Source organism: Hyperolius riggenbachi, chromosome 3, assembly GCF_040937935.1.
Source record: "Hyperolius riggenbachi isolate aHypRig1 chromosome 3, aHypRig1.pri, whole genome shotgun sequence".
Classification (NCBI taxonomy): domain Eukaryota; kingdom Metazoa; phylum Chordata; class Amphibia; order Anura; family Hyperoliidae; genus Hyperolius; species Hyperolius riggenbachi.
The window spans coordinates 54,998,506-55,021,104 of NC_090648.1; the positions used below are offsets into that span (position 1 = coordinate 54,998,506).

At 44.1% G+C, this 22,599-nt stretch overlaps 1 protein-coding gene across 1 annotated transcript in view; it reads left to right on the top strand.

The window, feature by feature from the left end:
- The first annotated feature begins 1,135 nt into the window (after positions 1-1,135).
- Positions 1,136-22,599, top strand: part of LOC137562101 (zinc finger protein 268-like) — a 31,279-nt gene continuing 9,815 nt past the window's right edge. Inside the window, exons 1-2 of the mRNA XM_068273437.1 lie at positions 1,136-1,666; positions 8,504-8,734. Of these exons, the coding sequence (XP_068129538.1) occupies positions 1,136-1,666; positions 8,504-8,734 (762 nt within the window). The remainder of the gene's footprint in view (positions 1,667-8,503; positions 8,735-22,599) is intronic.

Sequence of the window (22,599 nt, forward strand, 5' to 3'; positions counted from 1 at the left end):
GCTCTGGGACCAAAAGTTTTCAGGTGGACTCTGGGTATGACTAGATTAGAACCTGTGGATCTGAGTTGGCAGGGATTGCTACGCAGCTGCAACATTTCTTTGATGTATTCAGGGCCCAGATTATGTAGTGATTTAAATGTCAGTGGGCCGATCTTAAATCGGATCCTCAATTTTATAGGTAGCCAGTGAAGGACCTGTTGTATGGCAGTGACAAGGTTGGTTAGTTAAGTCTGGCAGCAGTATTCTATATCAGCTGTAGGAGGTACAAGTCCTTTTTTGGAAGGCTGGTGTAGACAGCATTACAGTAGTCCAGTTGGGATATAATGAAGGCATGAACTAGGGTTGGCAGATCTTCTGGGGGGGATGAGGTGCTTGATATTTGCAATGTTCTTTAGGTGAAAATAGGATGATTTCACTGCAGCAGAGATGTGAGTTCTGAAGTTTAAATCCCCATCAACTCTCAGGCTACGAACATGCTCTGAAGGCAAAGTAGTCACCTTGGACCATTTTGCAGAGAGATGGGGATGCAATAACAGGCTCGGTTAACAGCCTTATAATGTGGGTTGTCACCAGCTGGTAAGCTTAATGTGTTTCTATCTGTTTGCCATGATGTACTGTGGAGGGATTGCATGAAGCAGAGAGGAAGGAGAAGGCAACAGTTGAGTGAAGCCCAATGTGGAATCAACCCTGTGGACTCTCTGCTAGTAATGGTGCTGAACTGCTCTGCACAGCATTATCCAGGTTCTCAAAAAAAAAGGAAACAAGGATTCGAACAAAAAGGCTTCTTGTCTTTATTAGGGTAATGATCACCAACTTTGCCAACATGGAATAGAACTAAAGTTTAAATCTAGTAGCCATTTACAGGAAGGGGTAAAAAACAAACAAACCCTGACCCCTTTATTTGCATCTGCTGCACTGGCCAAAATCAGTACTGGGTCATCTCTAACATCAAGGCTGGCTGACCGTTTCATTTCTCAGAAGTGTTGGTTGACAATGCGAACTAAACATTTTACTGTTCTTAGTTATCAGGTTGTTGTCACTAATGGCCTTTATTTTATTTTTTACATGGCTGTACAGGTGGACTTAAGGGCCATTGCTCAGTGGCTTGCGTCTAAGAAGGCTTCTTCCACAGATAATGGCTGACACAGGAGATGGTCAGTATGTCTGCCCCGAGTGCGAGAGGACATTCCTCAGCCAGGACTTGTTAAGCGATCACCAGAGGGAAGATCACACCGAAGACTTTCTACAACAGAGCTCTGAGGCTAAAGCCAGTTTTGCTTTAAAAACTCAGCTGTTGGTCCAGCAAAGAATTGAAGCGGGAGAGGAGGTTTATTCCTGTTCTGCATGTGATAAAGTTTACCCAGAAAAGACATTGCTCCTTACGCATCAGAAGATGCATCCAGGAGAGAGGCCGTTTGCTTGTACTGTATGCCATAAACGCTTCAGCCTAAGAAGCAATCTTGTTCAGCACCAGAGGATTCACACAGGAGAGAGGCCACATGCTTGTACCAAATGTAGGAAGAGCTTCACACACCTGAGTGGTCTTATCCAGCACGAGAAGACTCACGGGATAGAGGCGTATAAGTGCATTGTATGTTATAAGACCTTTGGAGAAAAGATTGCTCGGGATCGGCACCAAATAACTCACACAGGAGAAAAGTCATTTGTATGTTCAGAATGTGGCAAGAGCTTCAATTACAAGACACGCCTTAATATCCACATGCGGATTCATACATGGTAGAATTCATAGAGATGTTTGGAGTGTGAGAAGTGCTTCCACTGTAAGTGGCTTATTACTCACTAGGGAGGATCAATGAGATGCAAATATTTCTGAGTTCATACAGGATAATGTAACATTTTATGAAGCTTGAAAATTGACTAATAAGGTCCCACCCAGGTTTAAATTGGTCCATTTTCAAGTTATATATTTGCATAAAACTTTACATAATCCTGCATGAACTCGGATATGTTTGCATCTCATTCATCCCTACTGGTCACGTGATGGCTCACCAAGGGAAGCCATTATGGGCCTGTTCACACAGGCATTGAACTGGCTTTAATCCCATTTCTTGACTGTCACTCATGCGATAACCATTCAAACAAATGGGACCGTGCTTTTCAACCATTGGTACAGGTTTTTCCTGAGGGTCACAAAACGCCACGCTTATTTGCTGTCTCTAGTTTCGTCTGGCTGAGCGTGGCACTTGGGTCCCCCTGCAGTGGTCAAAATGCAATGCATTTCCTGAGCGACGGGAACTGATGCCAAATGCTTCTCTGCTCGTTGGCAGAGAGGCGTTTAGCTTTGGTTAAGCGTGAAGACCCTGAGTGGCCATGTAAACCTGAAGGATCTCTATCTCACCCATTATTGTCCAACAGACATTATGCATGCAAATAAGGAGTTAATGTTAATTTTATAGTGCTTTTTTTTATTTATTAAAGCAAACTTGTTGGAAGAAAAATGTTTGATAATTACCGAAGTAGTGGGAAGCCTCTGGTTGATCCAGAGGCTTCCCATGTGCTCCTTAATCCCACCACTGCTGGTCAAGACCCTCTTCTTTGTGACCATGTGCACAGAGGAGAAAGCCATGTAACTTTGTTGTGCAGGCATGGACCGCACTTGCGCAAGAACAGAATGGCTGTGCTTGTACATGAATGGAAGCACCCCATGAGGGCATATCCAACAAGATCTCGTAAGATATGTTCAGAGGGTCCCAGCGCTGGATCAGTGGGGTTGAGGAGGATGTGGGGAGCCGCTGGAATATCCAGAGTCTTCTTTCTGCTGAGATGAGTATGTATATTTGAGCTGTGTCAGAGCTCCGGCAACTTAAAAGGACTTTTTGGTCCTTGTAAGCCTCTAGTAGGCTTACTAGAAGTATGTGATCAGTTTGGTCTTGTGACAGATATGTAATTCTTTGGCTAGTCATGATCATGAGCTAAAGAAGGATGTGATCACCGCTTCTCCATGAGACCTCTTAGATATGATCATCACTAGGTCTTGGTCATCATGAGCTATCTGGGTATTCAGGAGCCTTGGCCATCTTGATAATGCAGAGTGACATCCTCAGAACTGGTGGACATGGTTTGCTGCTGAGCCTCACTGCCCCCCCCCCCCCCCCCCCCCACTTTCGGATTGCAACTCTTTATAACCGGATATTGCATTATCTCCTACGGATGGTGGACTCTCTTCCCCTCCAGGCACTGAGACTCCCTACTTTATCACTTTATCATAATCGCTTGTTAGCATTTGTGCTTATTCTCTATTTGCACCATACTGAACCCGTAGCCCTTATGACCGACGCTCATCGAATGTTAAGTCATATCAATACTCCTTCATGAACTTTCTGGTATGGTTGCAATCAGGCATGGGCTTTCAAATCCAAATGGACTTGAATTTGGAATTCAAATGAAGTCTGACTCCACCGGTGACCACGGGATGGGGGGTTAACTTACCCAAAAGTCTTTGGGACGTCAGCGTTTCATTACACGTCATAGACGGAATGAAAGCCACGTTGCATGACTCAATCTCGCGCTTCCTCTTTCAAGCTGGAAGGAGGAAGCGTGGAAATAAGTGGTGGAGCCTGAGGAGTAATGGAACGCAAACATCCTGAAAACTTCTGAGTAAGTTAACCCCCACCCCATCCCGCGGTCACACCTGAATTAGACTTCATTTGAATTCCGAATTCCAGTACGTCTGGACTTGAAAGCCCATGCCTAGTTGCAGTATTAGAACTTGTACTGCATGAAATTTAATACCAAGGGGGGGGATGTATTGTCTAAATGTTTTTTGTTTTGTTTTTTACTGTGCCTTATCGATTAATATTTTATTTAATAAATTCATTTTTCTATTTACTATGTGATTCTGTGAATTATTAGCAGCTTTTTTTCTTTGTAATGGATTTTTAAAATTCTAAGAATTTTTTTTGAACGGTGAAGTATGGGGGCTTTGCTATTAAAGGGACACTGAACAACAAAATGTGCACTTACCTGGGTCTTCCTCTAGCCCACCATAGGCCGCGAGGTCCCCTGGTGTCATCCAGGCTCCTTATCCAGCCCCCAGGCGGCTCCGTTAATCGGCGACTCCAGCCTGAAGTCACCCGCAAACGTCCCCACCGTGCACGCTACTCATCACGCTGCCAAAGTTAGAGAACCATGCAATTGCAGGACTATCACGTCGGCCGCCATAACCAAGGACTGAACTTCATCCCAATCAATAGCTGATACCCCCTTTCACATTAGAAATCTTTACCTTTTCTTGAATAGATCAGTGGGGTTTTATGGCTGTAGCTGCAGTCAATGCAGTGCTGGCTTTCCCGAAGTCTCCTGCAATCAATGCTCAACAAGCCTGACAAGGCTTGCTATATTTACCTTCACTGGCTCCAGCGGGGGTGCTGTTGTGGCTCTCAGCACGGAGACAGGCGTAAATAGACAATCTCTGTTGGGTCCGCTCTGCTACGCAGGCACAGGAGACTTGCGCCTGTGCAGTAGAGCGGGCTGACAGCAAACGGCTATTTCCGCCTATCTCCGAGCGGAGAGCTGATACTGCGCTGGAGCCGGGAAGGTAAATATTTACATCCCCGCTGTTCAGAGGGCCAGAGCGAGACTGCCGTGGGACACGGGAGGACAGGGGTAGCGAAATGGGAAGGGGGGGGAGGGTGGGGGTGTACTTATCTTGGGTGGGGAAGCCTCGATAGCATCCGGATGCTTCCCCACCCAAGATGAGTACACCCCCCCCCCCCTTCCCATTTCGCTACCTATCAACAGAGGCCTTAGGGTTGAGAATTAGAAGCAAATAATTCCAAGTTGATAAAGATAATGCAGATTTTGTATAAAAAGTTATGTAGCTTGAAAATAGACTAATCTAGCCAAGGGTGAATCTGATCGGTTCATTGTCAAGCTATGTACATTTTTCATAACACATTTGCTTAATTCTACATTAACTCAAATTCTTTGCATCTCATATACAGGAACGGTCAATGAGAAGCACATTGTTCTGAGTCCATACAAGATCTTTTCCATGGACTGTTAAGCAGTGAAATTCCTCTCAAACGCTCAACTGCTCACTGCTGCCTGGTAACTGCTTGCTGAGAACACAGCTCAACAGTCCATGGAAAAGAGGCCTTAAATAGATTAATTAAATCCTGCAAGGTGGTATTTGAATGGTCCAGTTTCAGGCCTCCTTTCCACGGACTGAGCTGTGTGCTCAACAGTTACCAAGCAGAAGTAAACAGTTATCAGGCAGCAACAAGCAGTTGCAAGGCAGCAGAGAACAGTTGAGAGGCATTTCAATGCCTATCAACAGTCTGTGGAAAGAAGGATTTAAACTGCATACACAATTTGCATTATCTTGTATGAACTCTGAGGCCTCTTTTCCACGAACTGTTTACAGGCAGTGAAATGCCTCTCAAACAATGGCCGGGCAGCCATTTCTGGACAGGCCCAGGGGGAAGAGCCAGATGGACGCCGTGGGACCTCCCGACCTACAGTGGGCTGCAGAAAGCTCCAGGTGAGTACCAATTTCGTTTATTCAGAGCTCGGAGTCCCTTTAAGCCACAGTCCCTCAACAAGCATATAGATCAGGGGCTCTGACTGAAGTCAGACTGGATTAGCTGCATGCTTGTTTCAGGTGTGTAATTCACCCACTACTGTAGCTAAAGAGATCAGCAGGCCTGCCAGGCAACTAGTATTGTTTAAAAGGAAACTTCCATATCCCTCTCAGTTAAGGCTCCCTTTAAAGCGGACCTAGAACTTCATCTCAGCTCTAAAAGATAAGCTGCAGAATAACCTTTTTAAAGAAAAAACATTTCAGCTGATACAAATCCTGGAATAAATCTGCAGTTTGTCTAATTCCTGTTTTCATGGAAGCAGACATATTGTAAAACATCCAATTTTTTTTTTTTTTTTAAATGAGCTTATCTGCTGTTCCATGAATGATCAGCAAGTTTGCTGACTCAGAATACAACCTGGCCAATTTCACTTTGTTAGAGCCTGGGGGTTGCAGCAAGGGGGGGGGGGGGTGGACAAAAAAAACACCCTCCCTCTATTTTTTCATCTATCAGGCTAGTCAACATTTTGAAATGGGTTGTCTAATGTCAAGAGTTTTTTTTTTTTCTCAGAACTGAGACTTCACTTATCCTGATATTATTGTTGTCACCAATTCTTCAAGTGGACCCGAACTCTTGCACAACACAGAAGAAAACAGGGAAATGTACCCTGTATGGATTTAGAGAATTTAGCCTAATCGAATTTCTCCTCATCTGTGCTTAATCACTACTGTAATTTGATCTCTCAGCTGTGTCCGCTCAGGAATCTCCTCTGCCATGGCAGAGCAGCTAATGTGTGAACACAGGATGTTAACCTTATGTCTGCTTCCATGAAAGCAGGAAGTAGAAACACTGCAGATTTATTGCAGGATTTGTGTAAGCTGTAACAAAGAAATGTTTTCTTTAACTACTTCCGCTCCCCTGGGATGAGTAAGTACATCCCTTCCTACTGCGTGTTCTTGCTCGCCTCCCTATGCTGCTTACTACACCACCAATCAGTAGTCGCTATATCAATGAAAGGGAACACAGTTTGTGGTGTTTTTTTTTTCAATTAACCACTTCAGGACCACAGTGCTAAACCCCGCTAAAGACCAGGCTATTTTTTTTAGTAAAAGGGCCACTGCAGCTTTAAGGCCAAGCTGCAGGGCTGCACAACAGAGCACACTAGTGATTTTCTCCCCACCAACAGAGCTCTCTGTTGGTGGGGTCTGATCGCCACCCAGTTGTTTGTTTTATATAAATATTTATACAGCGTGTTTAAAAAAAAAAAAAGTTTTTCGTGCATCCCCCAGTCAGCCTCCCTCCCTCCCCCAACCAGCCTATCACAGCCAATCACTCTTTTGTCCCCCAGGGGCATGTAAATAGATGGTGATCACGCTGTCTAACAGTCTCCCGAGCGGAGACTGAAGAGGGGGCGGAGCTCCACCCCCGAGAAGGAGATGCGCGTGATCTCCTTCAGTAGCTGGCTCCAGGACCTGACGCCAATAGGCGTTAGGCGGTCCTGGGGCTGCCGCCGCGTCCACACCCATTGGTGTGGAGTGGTCTTAGAGTAGTTAAGGACCTCTTTAAAATGTATTTTTACATTTTAAACTACCCCTGACCTCCCACACTCCCAATAGTTACCCCAAAAAAAGTTTTAGAAAAAATATAAAAATAGTCCTTAGGGACTGAACTTTTTTTAAAATGTCAAGAATATTACTATTACTTTATAAATTATAGGCTTGTAATTGGGGATGGACGCAAAACTGAAAAAAATGCACCTTTACTTCCAAATAAAATATTGGCGCCATACATTGTACTAGGGAAACATTTTAAATGTTGCAATAACCGGGACCAATGGGCAAATGAAATGTGTGGGTTTTAATTACATTAGCATGTATTATTTTAAAACTATAATGGGCAGAAACTGAGATTATTTTTTTCCATTTTTTTTCCCCTGTTAAAACTGTTTTAGAATAAAACAATTCTTAGCATAAAGTATCTTCCCCCGAAGAAAGCCTAATTAGTGGTGAAAAAAACAAGATATAGACTGTCTCGTTATAGGCGACTGGCTGAAAATTGCACTAGACAGGTGAAAATTGCACTAGTTTTTTTTAAGGGGAAAAGCCCTTCGAGGTGAAGTGGTTAAAGGACATCCAAGGTGAAAAAAAAAATGAGAAACTATTGTATCTATCATCCTCCTCCTAGAAATTACTTTTCTTTTTTTTAAAGCTATTCCACAGTTTTTATTTTATATTTAAATCAAATTTTTACGTTTTTACTGTTTGATAGTCTCTTCTTAATGGCGCATTTATTGAAGTATACCAGGGCTAAAATCTATGAACTACTAACCCTTTATTTCTGCTCCCAGAAGCCATTTTCAATCTGGAAAGTGTTTTATGGCTGTAATTCCTTGTCAGCGAGGGTAACACTATAGACTGATCCAGTCAACCTGTCTCTTGCATACCTGATTTCTACTCTTTCAGGCAGAGAAAGTTGAAAAGGAACATAGCCTAGCTATTTGTGTGCTTGAAACTGTACATACACGTCTCTGATCATGTCACCTCAGGTGTCCTTTAAAGGTTATTATGCTGATGCTCATCTTTCAGAGCAGAGAGGAAGTTTTTAGTTCAGGTCTGCTTTAATGATTCTGCAATTTTTTTTCATTTTTTTTGTTCTTTTTCTGTTTTGTACCTTTCTGTACAGGTATACTGATGGGCCATTGCTCAGTGGTTTACATCTAAGAAGGCTTCATCCACCACAGATAATGGCTGACACAGGAGATGACCTGTGTGTGTGTGTGTGTGTGTGTGTGTGTGTGTGTGTGTGTGTGTGTGTGTGTGTGTGTGTGTGTGTGTGTGTGTGTGCGTGCTGAGTGTGGGAGAACATTCCTCAACCAGAACTTGTTCAGAGCTCACCAGATGTTTCATGCTGAAGACTGTCCATATCACTGCTCTGACTGTGAAGTAGGGTTTCCTCTACAGGCTCACCTGATTGTTCACCAGAAAATCCATGCAGGAGAGAAGGTTTATTCCTATTCGGAGTGTGAGGAAGCTTACCCAGACAAGACATTGCTCCTCACACATCAGAAGACTCACACAGGAGAGACGGTTAATTCCTATTCTGAGTGTGAAGAAACTTACCCAGACAGTCACAGGACATTGCTCCTCATGCATCAGAGGACTCGCACAGGAGATAAGCCACATACTTGTACTGTATGTAATAAATCCTTCACACGGCGCCATAGTCTTATTGACCACCATAAGACTCAAACAGGAGAGAAGCTATATGGATGTACTGTATGTAATAAATGCTTCACACAGCAATGTGGTCTTCTTTACCACCATAAGATTCACACAGGAGAGAAGCTGTATAGTTGTAATGTGTCCAATAAAAGTTATAGGCAAAGGCAACATCTTATGTATCACCAGTGGACTCACGCAGCAGAGAAGCCGTATGCCTGTACTGTGTGTAATAAAGGTTTCGTGAGAAAAAGTACACTTATTGAGCACCAAAGGACTCACACAGGAGAAAGGCCATATACGTGTACTGTGTGTAATAAGGATTTTAAAGAGAAAAAAAAAATATGATATAATGAATTGGTTGTGTACTATGAATAATTACTAGAAGATTAGCAGCAAAGAAAATATTCTCATTTTTATTTTCAGGTATATAGTGTTTTCTAACATTGCATTATTCTATAATATGTGCAGATTACACAACACTCAGCATTCAAAATGAGTCTTTCAGAGCAGTCTGTGAAGTAATGAACTCTCCTCTAGCAGAGGAAAAGTAAACAGTTCAATTACAGTTGAGATAATAAAAGTCAGATAACAGCCCTCTCCACGACTAAGTTAGTCGGAGAGCTTAATAGCTTTTTTGCATAGAGATAACTGGAGTTTCTCAACTCTTCCTGTACTGGAAAAAATTACACTGATGTATCTGATCTTAATGTTTTTTTCCTTAGCTGTACTACACATACCAATCATAAATCAACATTTTTTTTTCGCTTCAGTGTCTCTTTAAGCAAAGAAAATCTTTTATTCTGCACCAGAGGGCCCACACAAGAGAGAAGCCACCCACCTTACTTACCACCGGAGGACTCGCACAGTAGAGAAGACATAAATTTGTACTGTATGCAATAAATGCTTTGCACAAAAGGGCAGTCTTATTTCCCACCACATAACTCACACAGGAGAGAAGCCCTTTATGTGTACAGAACGTGGCCGGTGCTTCTCCCAAAACACAAGTTTTAATGCCCACATGAGGAGCCACAGAAGAAAGAATCCTTGTGGAATGTGATAAATGCTGCCACCACAAAGGGAGTGGTACTGATCACATGACAGCTTATTGAGGGAAGGGTGAAGCCGTTAAAGGACACCTGAACTGAGAGGGATATGTAGGCCACCTAAACTCTGCCTCGAATATGTTTAGCCATAGACCCTGACAGGCCCAGATTCACCTCACAGGTGCCTATAGGCCCAAATGTCCTGGCACCATAGACTTTGCCCTCCATTGACCTACAAACGCCCACTACACCGCACTGCAACTGTGTTGGTTGTCCCAGCTGTTCTCCCTTACTTCCCTTGCCCATCAAAGGTGGCTAAAGATGCTCCTTACTTTTAGGTAGCCAGAAGTACCCTCAGTATTAATAGCTAGAGGTGCCCCTGACTAAAGGGAGATCTCGTTAGTATAATACCAAGAGCAGGGTGAATATCCTCATTTGCATCTTTGTATGGGTCACTTCCAATAATTGCTTTTGTAATGAATAAACAAAATACTAAAAATCCCCCATGAGGGGATGGACTAGTCCAAAACATGTCAGTTTTGCCAGATTTCTAATACCTACAGTAAGCGGCAGCAAATTAGGAGAAAAGTAATTTATGGCTCATTTTACTCTGGAAAAAATAAACACAGAGGAAGTTTGGATCAGCACCCATCAAATTTGAGAGAAGCGTGTGCCCAAGCTTGTAGCATTCCACACCACTGGAGCCGTTAATTCAGTAAATCCACTTGGAGCAGGCACCAACGATGAAAGTAATTGTCTCTTTGTTAATCACATCTGTTTAAAAGCAGCAGTATAACAACGACAGACAGCTGTTTCGAGCCACCATGCTCTTTATCAATTTCCATCCACAAGAGGTAAGCGCTCACAGCTGTATTAACACCTAATAACTTAAAAATTTTTGAAAAAAAATATATAGTTCACAAGAGATGCTCCTGTTCGCCTCCTCTTTATCAATTAGCATATATGTATCAAGAGGTTGGCGCTCAGGACATAAAATACACTCCTTCAGTGTATCACTGACAGGAACAGTCAGACTGCAACCTGTTGTACAACAAATGCAATTTTAAACCTCCCCACATTCATCACAGTAGCAAATTAAAAGTCCATGTATTCAAGCCCTAAAATAATTAAGAGTTCAAAATTCTTGCTGGAGTTTAAAGATCTTCCATATACTTGATGGCATGAAATATTCGTCCTCCTAGTCAATATGGACAAACGGGCAGACCTCCACCAACACCCTTTGTGATGCACTCACCGCTGTCCTAGACCAAACAATGGTCTATATGCGCGTTGGGACCGTTCCCGGGTCGTCCCCCACCTCTCCAGCAAAGATTAAGCACTGTAAACACCAGATCGCCTCTTCATACGACCAGCAACCTCATATAAAAAAACTTCATATAGTGTAATATTGCTAAAAAATATTTATTGATAAAACGCAATTGCACTCACATAATTCTCCATAAAAGTACGCATAGAGTGATTTAGAAACGGGCTCTCCCCCGTATAGGTGGCAAGGCTGGCAGGCTCGTCTCAGCGTTTTCCTCGCTTCTCTGCCGTGCGCACAGAGAATAACAGACGCCACACGTGTCCTCTCCGCCGCCGCTCATCCAGTATGCCAATCCGCTTCCGTATCAAGCTCAGCCCTATCGATTTCGTCACTCAGTGACTCATCAGGTGCCCCTGATGAGTCACTGAGTGATGAAATCGATAGGGCTGAGCTTGATACGGAAGCGGATTGGCATACTGGATGAGCGGCGGCGGAGAGGACACGTGTGGCGTCTGTTATTCTCTGTGCGCGCGGCAGAGAAGCGAGGAAAACGCTGAGACGAGCCTGCCAGCCTTGCCACCTATACGGGGGAGAGCCCGTTTCTAAATCACTCTATGCGTACTTTTATGGAGAATTATGTGAGTGCAATTGCGTTTTATCAATAAATATTTTTTAGCAATATTACACTATATGAAGTTTTTTTATATGAGGTTGCTGGTCGTATGAAGAGGCGATCTGGTGTTTACAGTGCTTAATCTTTGCTGGAGAGGTGGGGGACGACCCGGGAACGGTCCCAACGCGCATATAGACCATTGTTTGGTCTAGGACAGCGGTGAGTGCATCACAAAGGGTGTTGGTGGAGGTCTGCCCGTTTGTCCATATTGACTAGGAGGACGAATATTTCATGCCATCAAGTATATGGAAGATCTTTAAACTCCAGCAAGAATTTTGAACTCTTAATTATTTTAGGGCTTGAATACATGGACTTTTAATTTGCTACTGTGATGAATGTGGGGAGGTTTAAAATTGCATTTGTTGTACAACATGTTGCAGTCTGACTGTTCCTGTCAGTGATACACTGAAGGAGTGTATTTTATGTCCTGAGCGCCAACCTCTTGATACATATATGCTCTTTATCAAGTTGGCAAAACTGCAATACCAATATTGCAGTTTTGGCAACTTGATAAAGAGCATGGTGGCTCGAAACAGCGATCTGTCGTTGTTATACTGCTGCTTTTAAACAGATGTGATTAATAAAGAGACTATTATTTTCATCGTTGGTGCCTGCTCCAAGTGGATTTACTCTGGAAGAAATGTATTTTATTCAAATTTTGTTTACTTGTATTTAACATTTTTACAATTTTTTTGCGATAGTGGTCCTTTAAGAAAGAGGGTCATTTAATGCAACCCCCCCCCGCCACACCTCTAATCACATCCAGCCGCACACATCACAAAGACATCATAAATAAAAGACGTAGTTTTATTATTCAAACCACGCCGGTCATTTCTAGCATCATTAGTTTTATGCCATTTGAACATAAGAAATACATCAGTTAAAGGGTGGAAATAAAGTTTATTAACCCATTCGAGTTCCGTCATTTTCACTTGAGCAATGTTCACCTCCCATTTATTAGCCTATAACTTTATCACTACTTATCACAATGAACTGATCTATATCTTGTTTTTTCCGCCACTAATTAGGCTTTCTTTGGGGGGGTACATTTTGCTAAGAGCCACTTTACTGTAAATGCATTTTAACAGGAAGAGTAAGAAAAAAAACGGAAAAAATTCATTATTTCTCAGTTTTCAGCCATTCTAGTTTTAATATAATACATGCCTCCATAATTAAAACTCACGTATTGTATATGCCCATATGTCCCGGTTATTACACCGTTAAAATTATGTCCCTATCACAATGTATGGCGACAATATTTTATTTGGAAATAAAGGTGCATTTTTTTCCGTTTTGCATCTATCACTATTTACAAGTTTAAAATAAAAAAATATAGAATTATTTCATCTTTACATTGATATTTAAAAAGTTTAGACCCCTAGGTAAATATTTACATGTTTTTTTTTTATTGTAATTTTTTTTTTTTTTTTTTTTTTTATATTAAACATTTTATTTGGGTATTTTTGGGATGGTGGGATGTAAACAATAGTTTTATAATGTAAATGTGTCTTGAGTTTTATTTTTTTTTACTTTAAGTTGTAGTTTTACTTTTTGGCCACAAGATGGCGGCCATGAGTTTGTTTACATTACGTCACTCTAAGCGTAACATACGCTTAGAGAGACGCATGGGGGACGCTACAACCAGAAAAAGCGAAGCTTCCGAGAGAAGCTGTCGCTTTTTCAGCGGGGGAGAGGAATCAGTGATCGGGCACCATAGCCCGATTCACTGATTGCCTGGCTAACGAACCGTGGGCTGGGAGTGTGCGTGCACGCGCGCGATCGGCCGCGGGAGCGCGCATGGTTTCTGGACGTAGTTTCTACGTCCAGGAACTAAAATAGGTTAAACACATTTTCAGTAGAAAAATACATATACTTACTCAGATCTGTACATCAGGCCTGAAAGAGGGATACATGATGAGAAAGAAAGAGGGACAGAGAGATTTGGTTTCCAAAGTGGGACTATCTCTCCAAGAATGGGACAGTTGGGGCTGGATTTACCATAAAGCACTGCAGACATGTGCCTACAGGCGCCTGATGATGGAAAGGCAGCTCACTCCCCTCCCCGAGTGCCTTCCCTCCCTCCTTCTCTATGCATAGTCCTGATGAGTGTAAATGAGCGGTTACTCACCTTGCTCTCCACATTCCACTGACCAGATCCACCTTCAGTTGAGGTCACCATTAATTACTTAATACTGAGGGTACCTCTGGCTACTAAATATCAAGGATTGCTCTGGCTACCTACGCCAGGCAGGGGAATTAAGTGGCAGCTGGGCCAGCCAGCATACTTGCAGTGCGGTTAAGCAGGGTTTTGTAGTTCCATAGAGGGCAAAGTCCAGGGTGCCAGAACATCTGTGCCTATAGTCTCCAGTGATGTAAATGACGCAACAACACTGTACGTAGTTCATGGGCTCTGAGACAAAGTTAGAAGGGGGTGGAACGTAAGAAGGTTCTGAGGCTTCCTCTGCAATTGGTTTTTATCAAATTGGCACTGTGATTGTCCTGAGGAAGTGTACTCAGACCTCAGATTTTTGAAGTTACCCTTAAGAACAAGTACTTTTCTTAAGGCCGGGTAACTTCAAAAATGAACAAGCAAGAAAGATTTCTGAGTACAAATTTATGAAAATGTTCAAGACATTAACAGAAAGTTTAAATTGTGGAATGGGATTCATGACTCCTTATGTAACATGATTGACTTGGCTTCACTATCTTCAGAAACCTGCTAGATTTCATGTTTGCTTGCATAAGCTCACTGGCTCCAGCCTGCTGATCACCTGACATCTAACTGCTAAACAGCAACCAGCACAACTGCCATCTTCATGTTTGCTATTTCCCTGCATCAGTGTTTTACTACAGCTAACATCTGTAAATATGCCTGAAGAAGGGGACTAGATTCCAGAAAGCTTGCATTATTTAACGTTATCAGTTAGCCATTAAAAGGTATTACTTTTACAAGACTTTGTTTTTTTCTACCTACATATATTGTTTGGCTAAAACGGTACAGAAACATTTTTACTACTTTGTTCATACAAGAATTTCATTGAGGTAAGCCACCTCACTTTATTCCTTTTAAACTATTTATAAATACTAGGGTGCCTCTTTGCCTTTAACTGTTCTCATTCAAGTAAATGAGAAAATGCAACATTAAAAAAATGCGATTTTCAATATATAATATATGAAATGCAACCAAAATGCTGCAGAAACACAATGGAAAAGCAGGCAATGGAAACTGAGCCAACGTCAGGAAGTGATTTAAATAATTGCTCTGCTAAAGCGCTTATAATAAGAGCAACAGGTGTGCACCACTTTAAGAACAATAATTATGGCTATGCACAGTGTGCTAAAGAAGAGATATGGATAGAATTGAAGAAAGAAATTTCCCTGTAAAAAGCACCACTGTCATATCATAATTCTTTGATCAGACCCCCTCCATCCACTCTTCCAGTCACACAATATCATTACTTGTCCATCATATGTCCCCAAAAGCATTGTTAGTGTCCCCATTATCCCCCTCCTTGTTTACCTTACAAATGCAGAGTGCACACTAGGGATGATCAAAGTCTTCTGAAATTATTCAAATGTTTATGCAAATGTATGCAGTTTGAAAATGGACCAGTCAATTTAAACCCAGGTTTAAATTGATTGATCCATTTCCAAGCTGCATAAATTTGCATCAACTCTGAAATATTTGCCTATCGGTGATCTTCCCTAGCAGAGTCTTATCTAATCCAGGCAGGACACAGGAGGCAGCACCATACTCTATGCTGTGGACTTCTTCTCTTCCTCATTTCCTAACAAACAACTTGTACTGAGAGGAAATACATAATATATAGAGTATATAATATATAGAGTCCTAAGGACAGCCCTGTGCAGTACAGAGAGAAAAATGTTTGCTCAGGTAGCATTAGGCATTGGGCTATATTCACAAAGCATTACTGCATTCGGTAATGCTCAAACAGCTGATTTTACTGATCATTTTCCCAAGTTACAATTCACTAAGGGCCCATTCACACTTGTGCGGGAATCAAGCGATTCCCGCTCACGGCAAACCGCTAGCGGTTCTGCAAGAACCGCTACACAATGTAGCGAGTGGCAGTGTTCTCACTGCCGCGGTTGCGGTTAGCGATAACCGCAACCGCGCTGCATGCAGCGGTTTGCCGGCGACGAGCGTTCCGCGGTTAGCGATCGTGATTAGCGTGCACAGCACGCTAATCGCGATCGCTCTAAAACCGCCGCAGTGTCCAGTGATTTTTCGCGGGAAAATCACTCCCGCAAAACGCCGGCGGTAATCGCCGGCGTTCTGCGGTTCTAAGTGTGAATGGGCCCTAAGGCCTCTTTTCCACAAACTGTTTACAGGCAGTGAAATGCCTCTCAAACTCTCACAACTGCTTGCTGCTGCCTGGCAACTGCTTGCTGAGCACACAGCTCAACAGTTTGTGGAAAAGAGGCCTAAAACCATCAGCGTTCCCGACTAGTGAGGCAATTACCTCAGGAAATGTCAATTCACAAAGATTTCCGCATTAAGTTTAGGCCCTGTTTACACTTAGGCCTCTTTTCCATGAACTGTTGACAGGCAGTGAAATGCCTCTCAAACTCTCACAACTGCTGACTGCTGCTTGGTAACTGCTTGTTGCTGCCTGGTAACTGCTTGCTGAGCACACAGTTCAACAGTTCGTGGAAAAGAGGCCTTTAATCAGTTGCTCTCAGTTATAACTGAAAGGTCAACTGATTTTCAAAGTAATGCCCATGTTTTCCTATGGCACCTTTCACACTTAACGCGTTTTAACTGAAATCTTTTTCACGATGCACTGCTATGGAAAAAAAAACAAAAACGCTTACCAACTGATTTAGTGTAGGCGGGGCCTTACTGGGCAAAAATGTTTGGTGTTTTTCTTCAGCTCACAGCAGCAGATAACACTCTCTCTCCCCATGCTGTCTCTGTGCTGTGGATTTGACAGACAGCCTTTGGGAAGAGCCAGGCAGTCAATAGGGAGAGCCACACAGCCTTCTTCTCACTGTGATAGGATGCGATGGGGTATCAGGTGGGTCTTTCACTGTAACAAAGCAGAGGAAGCTGACAATTCTGGGCGGAGCAGTGCTTTTCAGCGCAGGTAGATTTGGGCGCAGCCGGCGCCACCATAGACTCTAATAGGAATTATAGCTATAGCAGCGCTAAGTGAGTAACGTCGGTGCTGTCAGAAGACGGAGCTGAAGTTGCTTTTAAAACACAATAATTTGGCCTCTATCAATCGCTGGAAGCCGAATTATATCATTCCTCACTATCCATTGCTGTATCCTGCGCCCAAGTCTACCGATGCCGATTTCAATTGTATTGATTCTGGGGACTTTCTTGCATCCCTTTAGTTGTGTAAATCTGTATTGCAGCATACACGCTGGTAAGAGACACTTACCGACCAGGGCTCATGAGGGAAAACTTTAGTGAATTTGGAAAAAAAGTGTAAAATACGGCAGGAGGTATTTTTCCGAACTGCCCACAGTATCAATATTAAAGTAAAAACCTCCCCAACCGGATTATGTGGGAGGTACTGGTGTGAACCACACCGGTGTGCTGGGGTCCTTGCGGATCCCCCACCTCCCCGTGCATACGTCTCAGGGAGGGGTGTAGCTATCCAGCACACAGGTGGGACAAGGAGAGTGTAATACAACTGGGTGAGTAGATAAATCCGAGGGGCATTGTTATCAACCACCTCAGATCCTGTGAGATACTACGCACAGCAGTGGCTCACACAACATACTGGGTAAGACATAGGGCTCTATTCACTAACAGGCAAAACACCGCAACATTTTACCGCTATATTTCCGCCACCGGTAAACTCCGCATTTTTTCCACATTCACTAATATTTTCCGCATGTTTCCCGCATGCAGGAAAAAAGATGCGTAAACAGCCATTTATCATGCGGGAATCATGCGGTAAAAAGGTCGCATGAAAAAGTGTTTAAAAAAAAAAAAATTAAAGTACACCAAGCACAGCCCTTAAGCCTCCACACTTCATTAAAGTCAATGGGATGCGGAATATATCACCTACTATTTGTAGGTGATAAAAAATCGGTAATTAACGACGAAATGATGCGCCTGAACATTTTTGAGAATTGATTTTTTATTGTGGAAAATACCGACTTTTGTGGAAAGTTTTCCGCATGAATCCCGCACTTTTACCGCACTTTTTCCGCATGCGGAAAAAACATGCGGAACATTTTGAGAATTTCAACTTGACGGTATTTTGGTCGCAAACTTCCCGCATGTGCTTTACCGCATGCGGGAAGTCTTTGAGAATAGAGCCCATAGAGTGCAAATATACAGGATCTTCTCAAAAAATTAGCATATTGTGATAAACTTCATTATTTTCTGTATTGTACTGATACACATTAGACTTTCATATATTTTAGATTCAAATACACACAACTGAAGTAGTTCAGGCCTTTTATTGTATTAATATTGATGATTTTGGCATACAGCTCATGAAAACCCAAAATTCCTATCTAAAAAAATTAGCATATTTCATCCGACCAATAAAAGAAAAGTGTTTTTAAAACAAAAAAAAGTCAACCTTCAGATAATTATGTTCAGTTATGCACTCAATACTTGTTCAGGAATCCTTTTGCAGAAATGACTGCTTTAATGCGGCGTGGCATGGAGGCAATCAGCCTGTGGCACTGCTCAGGTGTTATGGAGGCCCAGGACGCTTTGATAGCGGCCTTAAGCTCATCCAGAGTGTTGGGTCTTGCGTCTCTCAACTTTCTCTTCACAATATCCCACAGATTCTCTATGGGGTTCAGGTCAGGAGAGTTGGCAGGCCAATTGAACGCAGTAATACCATGGTCAGTAAACCATTTACCAGTGGTTTTGGCACTGTGAGCAGGTGCCAGGTCGTGCTGAAAAATGAAATCTTCATCCGAATTTAAATTTGAGAGCATCCCTGGTCACGTTACGCCCGTGGACTGCATCGTGGGAGGCGCCGAGGGACGGACCGATGGGTAAGATTAACTCTCCTCCCGCCCACCCTGCACAGGTGATTTGAATTAACCAGATGAAATCCGAATAAGGGGTGGTGCACACCAGAGAGGTTCTGAAGCAGTGTTTAACCACTTCAGCCTTCAGTCGTTTTCACTTTATGCATCCGAGCAATGTTCACCTCCCATTAATTAGCCTATAACTTTATCACTACTTATCACAATGAACTGATCTATATCTTGTTTTTTCCGCCGCCAATTAGGCTTTCTTTGGGGGGTACATTTTGCTAAGAGCCACTTTACTGTAAATGCATTTTAACAGGAAGAATAAGAAAAAAATGGAAAAAATGCATTATTTCTCAGTTTTCAGTCAATATAGTTTTAAAATAATACATGCCTCCATAATTAAAACTCACGTATTGTATTTGCCCATATGTCCCGTTTATTACACCATTAAAATTATGTCCCTATAACGATGTATGGCGACAATATTTTATTTGGAAATAAAGGTGCATTTTTTCCGTTTTGCATCTATCACTATTTACAAGTTTAGAATAAAAAAAAATATAGAAATATTTCATCTTTACATTGATATTTAAAAAGTTTAGACCCTTAGGTAAATATTTACATTTTTTTTTTATTGTAATGGGTTTTTTTTTTTATATTAAACATTTTATTTGGGTAGTTTTGGGAGGGTGGGAGGTAACCAATGTGTTTATAATGTAAATGTGTGTTAATTTTTATTTTTTTTAAATTTCAGATGTAGTATTACTTTTTGGCCACAAGATGGCGGCCATGAGTTTGTTTACATGACATCACTCTAAGCGTAGCATACGCTTAGAGGGACGCACGGGAGACGCAACAGCCAGAAAAAGCTTCTGAGAGAACCTGTCGCTTTTTCTGCGGGGGAGAGGAATCAGTTATCGGGCAGCATAGCCCGATACACTGATTCCCGGGCTAACGATCCGCGGCCGGGAGCGCGCGTGCACGCTCGCGATGGGCCGCGGGAGCGCACGGACGCGCACATGGCCTCCTGGGCGTAGCTAGTACGTCCAGGCAGGGCCGCCATCAGAAATTTTGGGGCCCCTCACAAATCATCAGTCCGGGCCCCCCCCCCCCCAAACTGAGAAATGTGCGTAGCCATTACATGTTGGCAGAGCTAGTTGGAGGCTTGCTGTCCACAAATTAATCACGAATAACCACGGTGGATACTCGTGATTCAAGTTAGCTCCAATTGCCACAGCTGAGCGGCTAGATGCGGCGGGGTTAATTACCCAGAACGCCACTCTCCGCCCAGCGTTTCAACGAGGTGCAAGTGTCCGAATGGACGCGTTGCAAGCCTCGATATCGAGCACTTCCTCCTTCAAGCCGGAAGGAGGAAGTGCTCCATCATTTTTTTAGAACCTCCCAGTTTTCTTTTCTGTTTAAAAAAGCTAAAAAAAAGTAGGTTTAATGCTATTGTCTCATATGGTAATGATTCAGCTTTTCCCATAGTCTCGCAGTTAGCAATCATGTGACCCCCAACAAGACAAATTCAGCAATCATGAGGCCCCCAACAAACCATGAGGCCCCCAACAAGACAAATTCAGCAATCATGAGGCCCCCAACAAGACAAATTCAGCAATCATGAGCCCCCAACAAATCATGAGGCCTCCAACAAGACAAATTCAGTAATCTTGAGGCTCCCAACAAATCATGAGGCCCCCAACAAGTAAAAATTCAATCATTAGGCCCCCAGCAAGACAAATTCAGCAGTCATGAGGCACATAAATAGACAGCATTTCACATAAATAGGCAGAATGACCCCTTATGGTAGACACCTCTCACCTGGATTCTGACAGGGACCCCCAGGTTAGGTAGTGAGTGACATGGAGCCCTTTAGGCAGTGAGTGACAGGGAGCCCTTTTAGGTAGTGAGTGAGTGACAGGGAGCCCCTTTAGGTAGTGAGTGAGTGCCAGGGAGCCCCTTTAGGTAGTGAGTGAGTGCCAGGGAGCCCCTTTAGGTAGTGAGTGAGTGCCAGGGAGCCCCTTTAGGTAGTGAGTGAGTGCCAGGGAGCCCCTTTAGGTAGTGAGTGAGTGCCAGGGAGCCCCTTTAGGTAGTGAGTGAGTGCCAGGGAGCCCCTTTAGGTAGTGAGTGAGTGCCAGGGAGCCCCTTTAGGTAGTGAGTGAGTGCCAGGGAGCCCCTTTAGGTAGTGAGTGAGTGCCAGGGAGCCCCTTTAGGTAGTGAGTGAGTGCCAGGGAGCCCCTTTAGGTAGTGAGTGAGTGCCAGGGAGCCCCTTTAGGTAGTGAGTGAGTGCCAGGGAGGCCCTTTAGGTAGTGAGTGAGTGCCAGGGAGCCCCTTTAGCAAGTGAGTGATGACAGGGAGCCCCTTTAGCAAGTGAGTGATGACAGGGAGCCCCTTTAGCAAGTGAGTGAGTGACAGGGAGCCCCTTTAGCAAGTGAGTGAGTGACAGGGAGCCCCTTTAGCAAGTGAGTGAGTGACAGGGAGGCCCTTTAGCAAGTGAGTGATGACAGGGAGCCCCTTTAGCAAGTGAGTGAGTGACAGGGAGCCCCTTTAGCAAGTGAGTGAGTGACAGGGAGCCCCTTTAGCAAGTGAGTGAGTGACAGGGAGCCCCTTTAGCAAGTGAGTGAGTGACAGGGAGGCCCTTTAGCAAGTGAGTGAGTGACAGGGAGGCCCTTTAGCAAGTGAGTGAGTGACAGGGAGGCCCTTTAGCAAGTGAGTGAGTGACAGGGAGGCCCTTTAGCTAGTGAGTGAGTGACAGGGAGGACCTTTAGCAAGTGAGTGAGTGACAGGGAGGCCCTTTAGCAAGTGAGTGAGTGACAGGGAGGCCCTTTAGCAAGTGAGTGAGTGACAGGGAGGCCCTTTAGCAAGTGAGTGAGTGACAGGGAGGCCCTTTAGCAAGTGAGTGAGTGACAGGGAGCCCCTTTAGCAAGTGAGTGAGTGACAGGGAGCCCCTTTAGCAAGTGAGTGAGTGACAGGGAGCCCCTTTAGCAAGTGAGTGAGTGACAGGGAGCCCCTTTAGCAAGTGAGTGAGTGACAGGGAGCCCCTTTAGCAAGTGAGTGAGTGACAGGGAGCCCCTTTAGCAAGTGAGTGAGTGACAGGGAGCCCCTTTAGCAAGTGAGTGAGTGACAGGGAGCCCCTTTAGCAAGTGAGTGAGTGACAGGGAGGCCCTTTAGCAAGTGAGTGAGTGACAGGGAGGCCCTTTAGCAAGTGAGTGAGTGACAGGGAGGCCCTTTAGCAAGTGAGTGAGTGACAGGGAGGCCCTTTAGCTAGTGAGTGAGTGACAGGGAGGACCTTTAGCAAGTGAGTGAGTGACAGGGAGGCCCTTTAGCAAGTGAGTGAGTGACAGGGAGGCCCTTTAGCAAGTGAGTGAGTGACAGGGAGGCCCTTTAGCAAGTGAGTGAGTGACAGGGAGGCCCTTTAGCAAGTGAGTGAGTGACAGGGAGGCCCTTTAGCAAGTGAGTGAGTGACAGGGAGCCCCTTTAGCAAGTGAGTGAGTGACAGGGAGCCCCTTTAGCAAGTGAGTGAGTGACAGGGAGCCCCTTTAGCAAGTGAGTGAGTGACAGGGAGCAACCCCCCCTGCCGCCCGCCGCCGCCGCCGCTTCCCCTACCTTGCAGCCAGCAGCCCAGCGTCAGACCTCAAGATCAGCGGCGACCCGACCAGTAAGAGCGGGCACCGGACGCACCCGCTCTATATGCGGAAGTGATGTCACTTCCGCATATCAGTGCGGGCGCTGGGTCCTAGCGCCCGCACTATTGTCGCCGCCTGATCGAGGTCTGACGCGGCGGAGGCGGCGGCGGCGGCTATAGGGATGGAGGGAGGGAGCAGCGGCCAGAGGGGTTGAGCGGCGGCCGGGCGGCACCCGCAGCGCCGCGGCGGGG